The sequence below is a fragment of the Arvicanthis niloticus genome, chromosome 27 (assembly GCF_011762505.2).
Source record: "Arvicanthis niloticus isolate mArvNil1 chromosome 27, mArvNil1.pat.X, whole genome shotgun sequence".
Taxonomy (NCBI): domain Eukaryota; kingdom Metazoa; phylum Chordata; class Mammalia; order Rodentia; family Muridae; genus Arvicanthis; species Arvicanthis niloticus.
Window position 1 is genome coordinate 5,358,525 of NC_133435.1, and position 15,340 is coordinate 5,373,864.

A 15,340-nucleotide genomic window follows, 5' to 3' on the forward strand; every position below is an offset into this window, starting at 1 on the left:
AAATCATCACTACTTTCTTGTCACATTGTCACTTAGCAGCAATCAACAGTAATAAACAGAAAATCCAAGCATTAACAGATTCCAATATTCATGCTCCTGATTCCTCCTAACCTAGTATTCCAAAAGTCAATAAAACACTTCTTGTAAAAGGGAAAATTTGACACAAGAAACATAACTAGCATTACACATGCTTAACTCAAAAGCCCAGAAAGTTAGACATGTATCACCTACTTTTCACACTCCTCGTAAACAAGTCTCAAGAGGGTGCAGGATCAGCCATGTTTCTTCTATGTCCAGGCTCAGCAGACCACAGTTGTTACAGTAAGATCTAAACCACCTGCTTTGTTTAAACAGTTTTCCTCACTGCCAATTCAATTTCTGTTGAATATCCCATGAAACAAGAGGTACTTTCAGACTGTTTTCTGGTTATTAACGTCATCTGCCCATGAATATTAAAGAATGCCTTCTGAATTCTGATTGGAAGAAAGCTTTTCTAGGAATGCAAATTTTGCTCTCAACACTTACACAATGGACTGCAGTGTTCTTCCTAAGCACTGTATGTGCTTGTGCTTGTTAGTCATTCTGTTGAAAAATTTACTTAAAAAAATAATAAAAGGTCTACAGTGTGTTTCATAATACAAAGACCTTACTGTCAGAATATCTATCTCCAAAACAGAAAACAACTTCACCAGAACACAGTTAAGTACACGTTTAGTCACTTTTAAATGCTGTGCCAGCTTCCATGTGTTTAAACTTAACCACTAAAGGACAAGAAAGATGTCAGAAACAATGTTTTACCAAGGGAACTGACAGAGATGAGAGTCTTCACTCAGAGAACAAGATGAATCTGAGCTCGGCTAACCTTGGCTGGTGTTTATTGGCACTTTGGAAATTGCCACGGACGCAAGAACAGTTCATCCAGGATACACAGTTAAATTGTGAGTATAATTTTACTTCCAGATCAATTCAGTGCACGTGATCTGTTAATTCCAACATAGATCTGAACCAATTTATACTGATAACAGCTTACAAAACTCTCTCCCACAGAATGGTTTTACAAAGGTCATTTTTACAAGTTTACCAAAACTGGTAAACACCAATGCACTGTAATCAAAATGAATGTCAACATGAGGTGGGAGCCACAGCAGTCCTAAAATAACTCCTCAAAATCTATTTTATTTACCCATCTGTATTCAGCAAGTAGTTTAAATTAGTACTTAAGTAGACTCACAAGTGTGGCCTACAAGGAAAACTTCTTCCTTACTGAGAAAAATATTCTAGATTGAACGTTGTCAGATTCTATCTTGGGTTACTGGCAGAGTAGTCAGCTTAGTCAGTAAAGCTTTGACCTGGGCAGCTTTCTGATCGCAGCAAGCACAAAAAACACATAAGCACCAAGACTCTATTTTGTGGGAGTGTTGTGCTAGCATGATTATATGTGCACCACATGCATGCCTAGAGCCTACAGAACTCAGAAGAGGGTGCTGGACATCCTAAAACTGCAGTTATGGATGGCTGTACACTGCTATGAAAAGCTGAGAACCGAGTGTCATGCAAGAGCTACAAGTGCTCTTGACCTCTGAGCCATCTCTTCAGACTCTCTTCACATCTTAACGACTCTGTTGGAGATTGGTTCTAATGCTTTAATTCAATCAGGAATCTGTGTGTTCAATCACTGAAGGTCCTTGTCCACAACTGGTTTTGATCAATCAATAAAGATGCCAGTGGTCAATGGCTGGGCAAAGGGAGACAGAGTGGGACCCTTAGATTTGCTTAGGCTAGGATGCAGGAGGGAGGAGGAGACGCAGAATCACCATGACGAGAGAGAGAGAGAGAGAGAGAGAGAGAGAGAGAGAGAGAGAGAGAGAGAGACAGACAGACACAGACAGAGAGACATAGACAGAGAGACAGAGAGAGCTCGAGCAAGAGAGTGCACAGACAGAGGGGGTGGGGAGAGGGGGAAGGGAAGGGGAAGAGGGAAGAGGGGGAGGGGGAGCTCAATCAGATTTAGAGTAGCAGAGGGAAGATCATCCGAACTGTAGAGGGAAAGACAAAGTCCCAGAAGCGTCTTGGGCAGCAAAGACCAGTGGGCCTTACAGAAGGTAACAAGACTGCAAAATTAAAAGTAGATTTACAAGCCAGGAGTACCGGAGGGAAAAGTATGCTAGCCATGGGAGGATTAGAACTGCCCAGCCTTTGAGTAGCTAAGGCATTTCACAAATAAGCTAATGTGTATGTGTCTTTTGTTCGTGGATCAAAAGAGCTGCGGGACAGGTGGCTGGAAGCATGACCCACAGGGAGCATAAAGGGGACTAGTTTAAACTCACCGCTACACGACTCTTGTAATCTTCTCATGCTACCTGCAAATGTGAATTCATTATGATTAAATAAATTGATGCCATTCCTTAGACTACGCAAGTATTTTAACATGACAAACACAACTATTACTGTACATGTCACTGTCCTACCAACTAACTCACTTTCCACACAGACTTTAAAGTCTTAGGTGAAGGTGAAGAAGAGGAGTTGGGTTGCATTTGTTTCTTTCCCTATCTGCAAGCCACTAAGAAAGCTCACACCAAACCCCATTCTCTTCCTAGCTGGAAAAGTTAAATACCTAAGTTATCACTCAGGGATTCCTACCTGCCAATGGTGTGCATCTATACTTCCCAACAGTGTTCCCTAGATAGCAGACTGGCTGGGTGCCAAAATAACTGTCCATGACATCATTCTTTCTTGCTTTTGTCAGTTTTTTTTTTTTCTCTATTTTTATGACAAGACTGAGGAATGCCTGCCCTTCCCCTGGAAGGATTTAAAATAAAGAGAAAGAGAAGACCTAGATGAAGTGAGAAACTTTGTAATTAGACTTAACTGAACTGACTGGACAAGATGAGCTGTTATCAACTCTCCAACAACAGAAATTTCCTTTGATCAGCAAAATGTGCACCCTGTAAACTTTTACCACTTCTGCACTATAACTTACATTGGGAGTAAAGACAGCAGAACATTTACGTGAAAATCCAAATTCCCGTTCCGTTTTTTATTAGCAGGGACAGTGGAAATGTTTGGGTCTGCTATCTCTCAAATCAGGGCTCTCCTGAGAACCTCAGACTACATAAGCAAAACAGCTTTGCAGCTATAAAACACGTAATTACATGCTTATCAGCTACTGTGATTACACTGAAGAGATAAGTGCCCATTTATTTGCTAATCATTTCCTTCCATGAACATTTGCTGAAGGAAGTCTTCCAATACAGTATCCTTGAGAATTTCATGCACTGAAGGTGATAATCTGGATTGATCACTAAGACTCTACTCTAGTTTCCTTTCCTGTTGCTGTGATAAAATACATGGCTAGAGCAACTTAAGGAGAAAATAGTTTATTCAACTTACAACTTAAGAGTGAAGTCCATCATGGTGGGAAAGTCACAGCAGTAGGGGCCTGAGACAGTTGGTTACTCGCACCCACAGTCGAGAAGTGGAGACCAACGCACCAGTGCTGCTCAGCTCGCTTTCTCTGTTCTGTGTAGTCAAGACTCCCTTGCCCAGAGACTGGTCCCAACCACTATTAAGATAGGTTTTCTTCCCACATGGAATAATATAATCAAGATAATTCCCCACAGGCATATCCAGAGGCCTATCTCCTAGGCGATTCTATAACCTTAAGCAGATGACACTAACCACCACAGACTCTGACACAATGAAAGAGAAATTTAGGCTACTTGTGTAACAAAACATACACTTAACAACTGAATAAAATCTGAGCACAAGAAATAACAAGTGATCAGAATTTATATTCTTCATTCTGAATTTAAGCTAAAACTAATGGCAAGTATATACAGTTAAATAATAAGGCAACTTTGTAGGTAATAAGCTACATTACAGTTGTGACATTCTAGTTTTCAAAACATTTCACATCATTGTACAAATATATTGTCATTCTGATGTATCTTTCAGTATGTATGAAACTTAAGTAAATTCCTTTGGTGGGAAGTTAACACCACATAATAAAGCCCTCTTTTCCTTTCTTTGTCCTGTTATAATGCTGGAAGTTGAACAGCAAATGCAGGCTGAGCTACATTCCCAGACTAAGTCTGATTTTGGAGATCATCTATTTGCAACTTTGACCCTGTGGTTACAAAACCAACGACAATGGTCCTGGCATCTGTAAAGCCAAGGATAATAATTGTGCACAGATTACTGACTGCTTACAAGCAGCTCTTTGTGCACGTGCAAGCCCCAGTTTGGTCTCCCACATCATAACACAAATAACATGTGAAAAGCATCCTTTAACTAAGACATACCTCAAAACACTCAGAAATTGAGTAGTAACAGTTTATACCCACATTTTAATAATTCCACTATCATAGGGTATTTTTTTTTAAAGTGGGCTAACTTCATTTACTAATATAAGATATAATTCAGGAACTAAGAGACACAATATAAAATATGTGCAATAATATAGTTAATTCAAAACATAGTTCTAAACATTCCTTAAGAGTTTTTAATAAATACTAATGTATTATAAATACAAGTTAATTTCAATGGCAAGATCTATAGTTTGGTGTGTGAAGCATCAGGTTCCATACATAGTAAACTCAATCACTCCTAACACTATGCTTCACAGAGCTGAAGGGGAGGAAAACAGTGTCAGAGCTGCTCATAAGGCAACTTTGTAGGTAATAGTTACATTACAGCTGTGACATTCTAGTTTTCAAAAGCAGGCCAGCAGCTCCCACTCACAGACACTAAAAACAGAACTTCAGAATCATAGAAAACTCAATCCACACAGGAATAGGGATGTCTGAGATTTAAAAAAAAAAAAAAAAAAAATGTGCTTTTCCTTACCCAATGCTTTAAAAATAAGAATCAGTCATACTTCAGGCTAAAGACTGGGAAACAGCATGCCATCTTTGGGTAAATGATATATCTGTGGCTTCTAGGGTTTTCCAGGTACAATGGTGGACTGGTTATGATATTAAAATGTGGGACAGGAGAGACTTATAAACATGAAGCACAATGAGGCTGTCTAGCAAACAAAAATTGCAGCATGACCTGTGAAATCTCCAACTCAGGGTTGATACTTAGTACAAAACATTATCCTTTCCCAGCCATCCAAATTCTGAACTTCTCAAAGTCTCTTCCCTCATCCACAAAATCTTGGAGTTGGACTAAGACTCCAAAAAGCATCTGAACCAATGATGGATTTCAGACTTCTCAGAACAAATTCTTAGACCTGTTCCTAATAATTCAGAATAAACTGGAAACTACAAACTAAATATTCACTTAGCAGCTCCTGTGACTAGAACATGCAGGTCTCCAGAGTGTCTGCAAAGCACTGAGTGATCCTGATGTGCCTAACAGTAATATAGTGGCCACAGCACCAAGCTCTCAAGGATCCAGGAACTAAATGACAGAGTCTGCCTAGTGTTTTATAAAGCCCGAGTTCAATCTGCAGAATCATAAATAAAGTGCAGTGATGCACTTCTGTAATCCTGGCATGAGGGAGGTAGAACAGAGGATCAGAAGTTCATGATCACACTCAGCTACAGAGTATAAGGCCAGGGTGGGCTATATAAGTCACTGTCTCAGGAAAAAAATGAATGAATGAATGAATGAATGAATGAATGAAAGAAAATGCTGGTTCCAGTGCATTGAGTGAAGGGCAGAGAGACGAAAGCAGCTGGTAGAAAAGGAACGGAGAAGACTTGCATCTCACTGGCCTCTTTATGTCTAAAAGATACAAAATGGTAGCAACATAAGGCACAGACAGATCTGCTACCAGAAAAGTATCCACACAAATATAATTTGTACCCTATTCATCCTGTTCTCGTATCAAGCTTCAAAGCCCTAAGGGAGAAAAGGGAGGAAGTACACAGAAGCACCCCCATGCCTCAAAGTCAAGGGAAAATTACTGGGTGACTAAAACATAATGACTGTTTTCCCCAGGTAGAAGAAATCACAGGATGTTCTTGACTGGAACACAGAATTGAGATTAAAGTTTGAAGTCACTGGTAACTCATGTGCACAAATTGTATTTGGGATAATATCAGATTCCAAGGATATTACTGGCAATGTTAACTTCTGTCCATTTTTTGCAGTTTCCCATTCACTTACATTATAATTTTTGAGATGTTTTATCTTCACTTCTGATGATCTTCAAATGTCAATGGTTCTTAACACATTAACTGTAAACAAACACAAAGGAACTTAGGGGGTTCAGATACTGAATGAATGAGCCCTGGAGTTAAGAATTCTAAATGACTGCAAAGTCCGAGAGGCAGAGGAGGGGAAGTCTTCACTTGCATGATTCATGTGATCTTCAAAACATAAAACTGTCCTTGTGAATGAAGACTACATATCACCAGTCATCTTTCTGTATGAAAAACAAATTGCTCAGAGCTAAAGAAAATTCTCAGTTCACTAATGTGCCTTTACACTTCTCCATGGGGCACATGCCAAGAATACACCTCTGTAACCAGTGTCAATCTGCAGGAACTGCTCTCTAACTGCAAAGCTGCCTGGACTCCAGGTACCTCATCCTCAGGCACAATTATTTCAGGACACACACAGACCTGAAGTCAGAGACCTGGACTCCAATGTCAGTCCAGTCTCATCTTCAATTTTCTTATCTGTAAAGTGGAAAATTTAATTCTGTCTAGATTATCAAGCTTATGTGAGAAAAGCACATAAGTAACTTAGTTCACAGTCAGCACACAGTAAGCCCACAACAGCATTCAAGGCTATTATTTACATTATACTATATTTATTATCTGTATTAACTTTGCTGTAAAAACTATCACATAGTAAGCAAAACTTACCCTGGGTGTTTTTATTTTTGTTACTCCCTTTGATATAATGAAATAATGCTTTTCTAATATTAGGAAAAGAAGATTTATTAATTTTACTTTTGACCTATACAGGCAAGCATCTTTGCTTAGGTCAAGAAAATTATGGCTGACAGCAACTGGCCTGTCACAAGTCATTTACTATCCTTTTTACAGAAGCACAAACTCGAAGTAAGACATATAACTGCTTGAGCAAGCACTCATTTTCTGTCATCAGAAAAAAGAATCCTACAGAGAGGGAGATAGACAGACGTGTTATTTGTTCCTATGGAATCCTACAATCTGATGAACAGTGGTCCTATCAATCCACAGAACACGTACCTACTGGTTCTCAAATATTCAACTCCTTATGTTAGAAATCATACTCTTAAAATATTTAAGTTACGAGTAGGGAGATGGCTGAGTGGGTTAAGCATCTGCTTCAAGTATGAGAACGAGAGTTAACATCCTCAGAACTCACACAGAGCCAGGGCTATCTATCTGTAATTCCTGCATTCCTACAGCTAGATGGGTGGTGTCAGGGGAGAGCCTAGGAAAGCTCAGGGTTTAGCCAATCGGGCACATGCAGCAGCAAAGAAAAGAAACCTTGTCTCAGACAAGGTACAAGGCACAGACCAACACACCCAAGACTGCCCTGATTTCACACACACACACTATAGCATACATGTATCCACATATACACCCACACATACAATACAGAAGACGTTTTCCCCCAAGTTTAAGAAATATTTAAGTTAGGTTATACAAGGATTCATACAACATTGATTTCTCTGGATTTTTATTGTTTTAGGGCAGAACTGAAGACAAACAATGTTGGCGAAAGTACTGATAAACTAACATAGCTTAAGATGGCCAGGTTTATTTCTCATCTAGAGATAAAAATATATGTATGGGCAGACGGTTTGGAACTGGAGAGGAGGAAGCAGTGGATGGCAAGACCACCACTCCCACTACCTTGCCCTGTGATCCCTTGAGCTCTTTGAAGTAAAAGTGCAGCACTGCTGTCTATTCTTTGATCCCTGCTTGTCCAATGCTTCTTGGACCAGCAAGTGCTAAGTACCACTTTCATTTTAGACTCTGAGATTATGACTATTTTTAAAATGGCCAAAACAACACACAAAGCACAGAGTTTAACTTGGAGTTGAAGGTACTGACAAGTTTCTTGGTTTGCTACAATGCACAAACCCTCATTTTCTATTGTGACTACTGCCTGGCAACCAGCGGCATCTCCAGCTTACATGAGCATCACAGGAACATATTTCATGCTTGTAAATGGTTAATCTGTGTCAGGAAGAATCTACTGCCTGTCTCCTATGTTGTCTGTCTCTCTTTTTCTCCTATTCCTTAAATCAAAACCTTTAAGCTTTGCCTTAGCACGAAATCTTAGAGCCCACAGAGCTTAACATCCTAGGCTGCCTTACAGCTGGCCAAGGCCACAGGCCCATGCAAGAGGCACTAGACAGGAGGTTTCAAGCAACCTGTCATCTCCAAAAGCATGACTTTTAAGAGAGAAACTGTCCCTCGACCTGAAATTTCCATGTCAGGCTCCAACTGCAATGTTGGCTCATACGGTAACTTTGGAATCTAAACACATGAAGAATTTGTATCCTTGGTACTCAGATCCACTACACCACGACTGCACTGCCTCTGTGCACTTCTATGTGAGAAAAGAAAAAATACTTGTTGTTTCCAGTCACCCTCAGCCCAGGTTTTCTGTCATATTCTAAGTCTAATTCCAACTTTAGGTGGAACTCAATGAAGCACACTACTTGCCTAACACTCATGAAGCCCTGGGTTCCATCATGAGCACTGCAAAACTGGACAACAATTCAGTACATAAAGACACAAACTGAGCTGTGTACCTACACACACACGGGGGTGGTGGAGGGGGGAGAGGAAGAGAGAGGAGCACAGCTGCACAGACACACCCTAACTTTAAAAAAAAAAAAAAAAGAATTTCTCACATATCAGTTTTTAGATGGGGAGGAGGTGTGATTTAGGTTATACTAAAGCATATTTTTAAAGTTCATTTTTTTTTATATTTAAAGCCCAGTGTCTGTCATAAATTAATCTAGACTAAAAAGCATTCAAAGAGCTCAAAGTTCTTCACAGTAGCAATAGTCTATGAAAGAAAGTGGTTCCCACCCTGGGTCCTGACACCTTGCTCTCTCATCACAGTGGGAGGAATTGAGCCCAGTTAGCTGTGTAGAGAGAGAGACTGAAATTATGACTGTCTCCATTAGGAGGACATCTTTCACAGTCTCTTATCAGGAACCTTCTGACATCATCAATTTATTTATATATTTTATGTATATGAGTACACTGTCACTGTTTTCATACACACCAGAAGAGGGCAGCAGATCCCATTACAGATGGTTATGAGCCAGCATGTGGTTGCTGGGAATGGAACTCAGGACCTCTGGAAGAACAGCAGTGCTCCTAACCGCTGAGCCATGCAGCACCAACACCATCACTTTTTAGAGCTCCATTTTAACCTGCTTCCTGCAGGAATCAGTCTTATAAAATCATTCCAGGTCCTTAATTAGCATTCAGCCATTTATTTCACCTAATTACCAGGTATAATGATAGCAAGTACTTTACATATTCAAAGCCATTTTCCCTAAAAATGGAAAATATTCCACACTAGAATCTGGAGAATTTCCACTATTCAAAACCCTAAATCACATGCAATCTTAGGCCCTGGTGGTTCTTAATACAATAGTATTAATTTGGCAGCTTTCCAAAATAAACTTCCTGCCTTCTGGATATCTGTGCCCTGCAGAGTTATTTCCTTCCCTTGGGTACAATCCAGGTTACTTTGGTTTGGTTTATGTATGCTCTCATGTAATTTCTCCATTTAATACTTTTTATAAGTATATCTTACTGTGATATATCTTATTAGGAAAAGTCTTAGAGTCTATACTTTTGACTACGCTATTCACGGCTGCAAATAAATACTCAGGAAATTTCCTTTAAAGCTGAGATTTAGGGGGGAAAAAGTATACAAAGCCCAAACTCAGCTTTAATTTCAGCATTTTAACTTTCATACTTGAACAAAATCATGATAGTGAGGCTACTGGTGGTGGTTTAATTCCAGCCACCATCTTTAATTCCAACTCTTGGGAGGCAGAGAGAGGTGGCTCTCTTGATCCTAGGCCAGCCTGATCTACAGAGCAAGTTCCAGGACAGCCAGGGATACACAGAGAAACTCTGTCTCAAAAACAAAACAAAAAAGTCTTGATAAAAGTACTAGTGAGTTTATAATATTGGGTCTTAAATAAGAGAATGTTAAAGTTCTTTTAGGATCTAAAAATAATGAAATTCAAAATAATTTTTAGATTACCAATACAATCAGTGCAAGACTCTATGCCAATAAAAACAATGCCAAGAGTCACCAGACAGTCACCTCATCCTGAATCTATAACCTTCTAATTCTAGCTCTGGCTAGCTGCCTCAGAAAACACACTACGGGTCACAATGGGAATATGTAAGAAGGTGATTTTACATAAATCTATCACTACTGGAAAAATCCAGAAACATTTTTCCTACCAACTTATCACTTTCAAGTGACGTTGACGCTAAAACTACAGATGAGATTTTGCAACAAAATATGCTTCAGTCATCTGGGAACTCTTTACTTCTTAAGACCATGATTAAAATTCACAGAAACAGAAACCCAGGATTCATTATTTTCAAATGATGATAACTTTAAGAAAAACATACAATTTTAAAATGCAATTAAGTTGAAGGGTAGGAGAGATGGTGCCCACCTATAATTACAGCACTCATGAGACTGAGGCATGAGAATGTTAGTTAAAGGCCAGACTGTGAGACTTTCTCAAAAAAAAAAAAAAAAAAAAACGCAATCAGTTGTGAATGGCCTTCAGTATACATATATCTTCTTGCTTTGTTAATGAAAGTTAGGCATAAATATGGGACATGGACCAACCAAGCTAATCAATTTATCAACTAGAACGCAACTGATAAATATCACAATAACCAGAGACAAGTATTACCCAGAATAGCTACAGCTTCAGGATATGTGAAGGAAAAAAAGATACATTAAAATGATTGACAGGGAAAATTAGAAAGTAGGAGCCAAAGTAAGCAAAAGAAAAGAAATGAGGACATAATAAGTTCAATAAAGACAGGCTGTGCATAGAAAGGGAAGGAAAATGCCATCAATGAAGACCACACAGGGTGCCACGTGACAGGGTGCCACGTGATTTCATATGCAAGTAAGCTGAAGATGAACTTGAGGTTGCCCAGAAGCCTGGAAGATGGAAACTAGAGGTAGGTTGTAAAATATTACAGACACTGCTGAAGTCAGGTCTATCTGAGCCTTCACAACTGGCCTACAGTAGGTACTGATGTGTATCATATTCCAGAGTCCAACTTGAACAAATAATCAGAGAAAGACCAACAAAATAAAACTATAGAAACAGCTGGATGACCAGGACGTTAAAGTAAATTTTGTTGCAGCACCTTAGGAAAGGAGAGCTCCATGTGTGCGGAGTACCAAGAAATGACTAAAGAGGGCAATACCAAGCAAGAGTCACCCTTTACTGATTACTACAGTTGATTAGAAACTTCTGGATGTTGTAGAAAGAAAAAATAAATGGCCTTTTGAAGCCAAAAATATCTGATCTATATTGACACAGAAGGCAGAGTTAAACCAACATCTCTAAAATGACTCATACAATCCACCAAGACAACACACTTTTAGTAGAAACTACACTTTCCAAAGCCTTTCATCCAACTTTAACTATGTATAACCTTTAAAAAGGACCCTGAAATGAGTTATATGTTCATTTTCATATTTATGTTATTTCCAGAAATTAACTATTCAAACATAGTATTTCAACTAAATTCATCTCATAATAGAAGCATTTGAGACCATTAGAAATGAGGGCTTTATCAATGTCCATTATAAACTTCAAGTTTTTGCTAAGCTGAGATAATCTCCCCTCTCTAACAAATAGAAATAATTCTCCTCATAGCTAAACTCAATAGAAATTCAGAGCTGAAGAGATGGCTCTGCAGTTGAGAGCACTTGCTACTTTGGCAGAGGACCAGGATTCAGTTTTCAGCACCCACATGAGGGTCACACCTGCCTGTCCTCTAGTTTAAGGGGATCTCACCTCTTGGACTCCTCCATGCGTGTGGTGCACAGGAACTCATGCAAATACACACACACAAAGACACTTTTTAAATAGTAATACATTTATCAATCTACTGGGTGAAAGGAACTGTGTGATACATTAAGCAATATTAAAGATGATTCTGTAGAATATATGAAAGCAAATAAGATAATTTCTTATTTGAGCATCTGTATAAAAACAAAACCAATCAAGTACAGCTTTGGAGTGACAGGGCAGAAAAACGCTGAGCTACCATAGTCAAACACCAATACTTCACTTGTACTTTGCAGACAAAACAAAACTTGAAATAATTTAGATATACACTTAACACAGTAAGTGGAAAAAGTCTACCTTGCCTGTACATTCGAATCACCTGTGGCTGTCTGCCTACATTAAGCTTAAAATTTAAACTAACAAGTTTCTGTAATGAAGCTATTATCTACAGTTAATTGAAGAGTGCTCCAGACACCACAGCTAATGTACATTGCGTTGGTAATGTCACTGATGTTTAAGCTGAGAAGCTGGCTCTGTGAGGCTGCGTCCCCTCTCCACTTCAAATCTAAGCATGCTTGTCTCAGAGTGTCCTCTAAGGCCACTCGTCTGGTGATGGGCTGGATCTCAAACTCAGTGACTGGAGCAGGGGAATGAAAACTGCCTTGACAACAGAGCTCTTGATAAAGTAAAATCGCTGCGTCCTTAAACAGAACTAAAGCAAAATCCACGACCGGAAAATGGGAAGGAATTAGAGGGGCAGTGGCCATAAAGAAAACTGTATTTTCACCTCTCGCACCAAAGGCCCAGAGGAGGAAGCAGGGCTCTGCTGGGCTCTCCATATCCGCACCGGATGCCTGTGGCGTCTCTCTTCGGTGTCCAGCCTCTCCAGACCCAGGACTCCCCTCGGCGTGCCCGGGCCTCCCTCCCGCACAAGCAGCCTCAGCCTCTGCTCCCGCATGCCCTGGCATCTCCATCCACACACGCCCCGGCCTCACCTGGACAGTGAGTCCTCGCTGGGCAGCCTTGCCGCCGGGAGCTGCGCGCCAAGACTCTCGCAGCTCGAACTCTTCTCCATGGCGCGAGAACAGGAGGCCGCCGCGCCCTCCGCGGCCGCCGGCGCGAGATGCAGAGGGAGGAGCGCACCGGAATGCAGCCGCTGTCAGCCCCGCGCCAGGCGGACTGCGAGACCGGAAGCGGCCATGTTCCCCCAGCCTGCACTGCGCGCGGGGGCTGTTGGGAATCGGGCCCCGTGGCTCTGCACCGCGATGCCATGCGCACGCGCTCTGGCCGCCCCATGAGAGGCAGGATCTGGTGAGAGAGTTTCAGCTACTAGGAAATTCTCCGGAAGGAAGAGGACTCTAATGTGTCAGAGAAAAGACACAAGATGTGACAGCTTGGGAGCGCTGGACTCGAGTTAAATGAGAGGGAGTGGGCAGCCTGTGGGATGAGGGGGTGAGGTGGGAGATCAAGGGGCAGAATAAGGTTAGAGATAGTGAAATGTACATCCTATGTGATGTGAGAGCCCATTTTGTAAAGGTACCAGGGAAGCTAAGCATACTGATTTCATGGCCTCCGGTTACCTTGCATTTACATCTGCTTCCTTCTGTGTAAGTGTATTAACTTGACAGAATAAGTGTGTTGATAAATGTAAAACGTCTAAAACAATGCCTGCTTAAGAAGCACTCAGACAGTAGGCAATGGGTGCTCATATATAAACAAACTGACAAATTTAATAAATGGTAACTGTTAATGAAAGAAAACTAAAGGATGACAGGCCATTAACAAGTGATTGGTAGGAGAAAGCTACCCCAAATGGGGAGGGGAGGGAAAATGCTGAAAACTACCTTTCCACCTCTGAACAGCGTTATACAAAGGAAAGTGAGAATGGAGTTGAAGTTTTCAGGCCTCCTGTGACAAAAGTTTGGGTTAAAGTAGCTTGAAAGTGTATCTGTAGCTGATAAACACTACCTACACCAACCTACAAGATGTAGTAAGCATTGAAGTGAGAACGAGGGAGAATCTGCTAAACTCACACAAGGAATTAGACACAAACACTGCTGAGTGCTATGGTGTAACATAGAGAACACACTTACCTCCTGTGTGCTCCTTCATATTCCCTCGAAAAGCAGGAAGGGAGTGTGGAGATGGAATGTGATAAAGGAACATGAACTGGCTAAAGGGGGAATGTTAAAACCCGTGACTTTCTGTCACTCAGGACACAGGAAGGATAATACTAGAGGACTCTAACTGTGACTCTTCCTTAATCACCTCACACATCTGGAAAGCAAAAAATGCAAAGATTATTTCTGTAAATAAAATAATCTTCTAAACATACCCGCTAGAGTAAATATAATTGTGCTTTTACAAACTAAATCTAATTTAAAACCATTACTTGATTTTAAAAAACATTGTTGTTGGGAGCAAAGTCCTAGCAGAAAGCGGCTATCATTTTTGCAGCCATCTCGTAGCATATACCCTGACAAGAAACTTGTTTTTCAACAGCCCACGCCAACTGAGCACACTCTGATAAACATCTTGTTTTTCTCAGATATATCTTGTTTTGTTGTTTAGTGCCCACAGCTGTAAGGCACACTCGGTAAAGTGTCTTCAGCTGCATTCTCCTGCGTGTGCTTATATACCCATGATTTTCTTTCAATAAACGGGACTTGGTCAGACATCCTGTCTTGTCTCCATTCTTCGAGTCTCTTGCCCTTCCATCCCCACTCTCTCTTGCAGATCCCGTTGACTGACCCTCACAGACCGGGTCAAATTGTAATTTATATAACCAAGGAAATAATTTGTGTGCTAGCTTTCCATTACAGTATGCCCAATGAAAAATTTATTTTGGCTGTTGGTTTTAAAGGTTCCAGTACATGGTCACTTGGCTCCATTGTTTTTGAGCCTGTGATAAAAGAGAACATTGGAGCTGAGAACACGAGATAGAAAAATCTGCTTATCTCCAGGTGAGCAGACGGGAGGCGAGGAGGAAAGGAGAGAAAGAAAGAGGGAGGAGTTCTTAATTAGTCCCCTCCAAAATTCCCACTACCTCCCAGAAACACTATCAGTTGACAACCCAGCCTCTAGAGCACAGAGCTGTAGGAGATATTTCAGATTCAAAACCTTTACACTGTGTAAGAGCATTTGTAATGGGTTGGTCTGATGCTGCTTGTATTCAAATGCTAAATTCTGTATCCCGAGATCTGGTTGCTCTAAGGCTAGCAGATCCTCAACCAGCTTTTGCTGTATAAACCTTGACCCAAATTATTTGTGATTGGTTAATAAAGATGCCTACAGCCTGTAGCTGGGCAGTAGAGAGGTAGGCGGGGCTTCAGTTCCTGGGCTTGAGGTCTGAGGCAG

The 15,340-nt window shown here is 40.6% G+C and overlaps 1 protein-coding gene across 6 annotated transcripts in view; it reads right to left on the minus strand.

Moving 5' to 3' along the window:
- The window catches only part of Mtmr2 (myotubularin related protein 2), a 60,418-nt gene extending 47,198 nt beyond the window's left edge, over nt 1-13,220 (minus strand). For 3 of the 6 annotated variants that reach the window (XM_076926059.1, XM_076926063.1, XM_076926062.1), the window contains exons 1-2: nt 12,979-13,205; nt 6,118-6,188 (exon numbers count right to left, since the gene is read on the minus strand). Coding sequence is in view for 1 of the 6 variants with exons in the window: in XM_076926057.1 (XP_076782172.1) it covers nt 12,979-13,058 (80 nt within the window). In the remaining 5 variants the exon portion in view is untranslated. Of the gene's footprint in view, nt 1-231; nt 388-2,327; nt 2,361-6,117; nt 6,189-12,978 lie in introns of those variants that run through there. The other 3 variants (XM_076926060.1, XM_076926057.1, XM_076926061.1) reach the window with 3 other exon arrangements.
- Nucleotides 13,221-15,340: the final 2,120 nt, after the last annotated feature.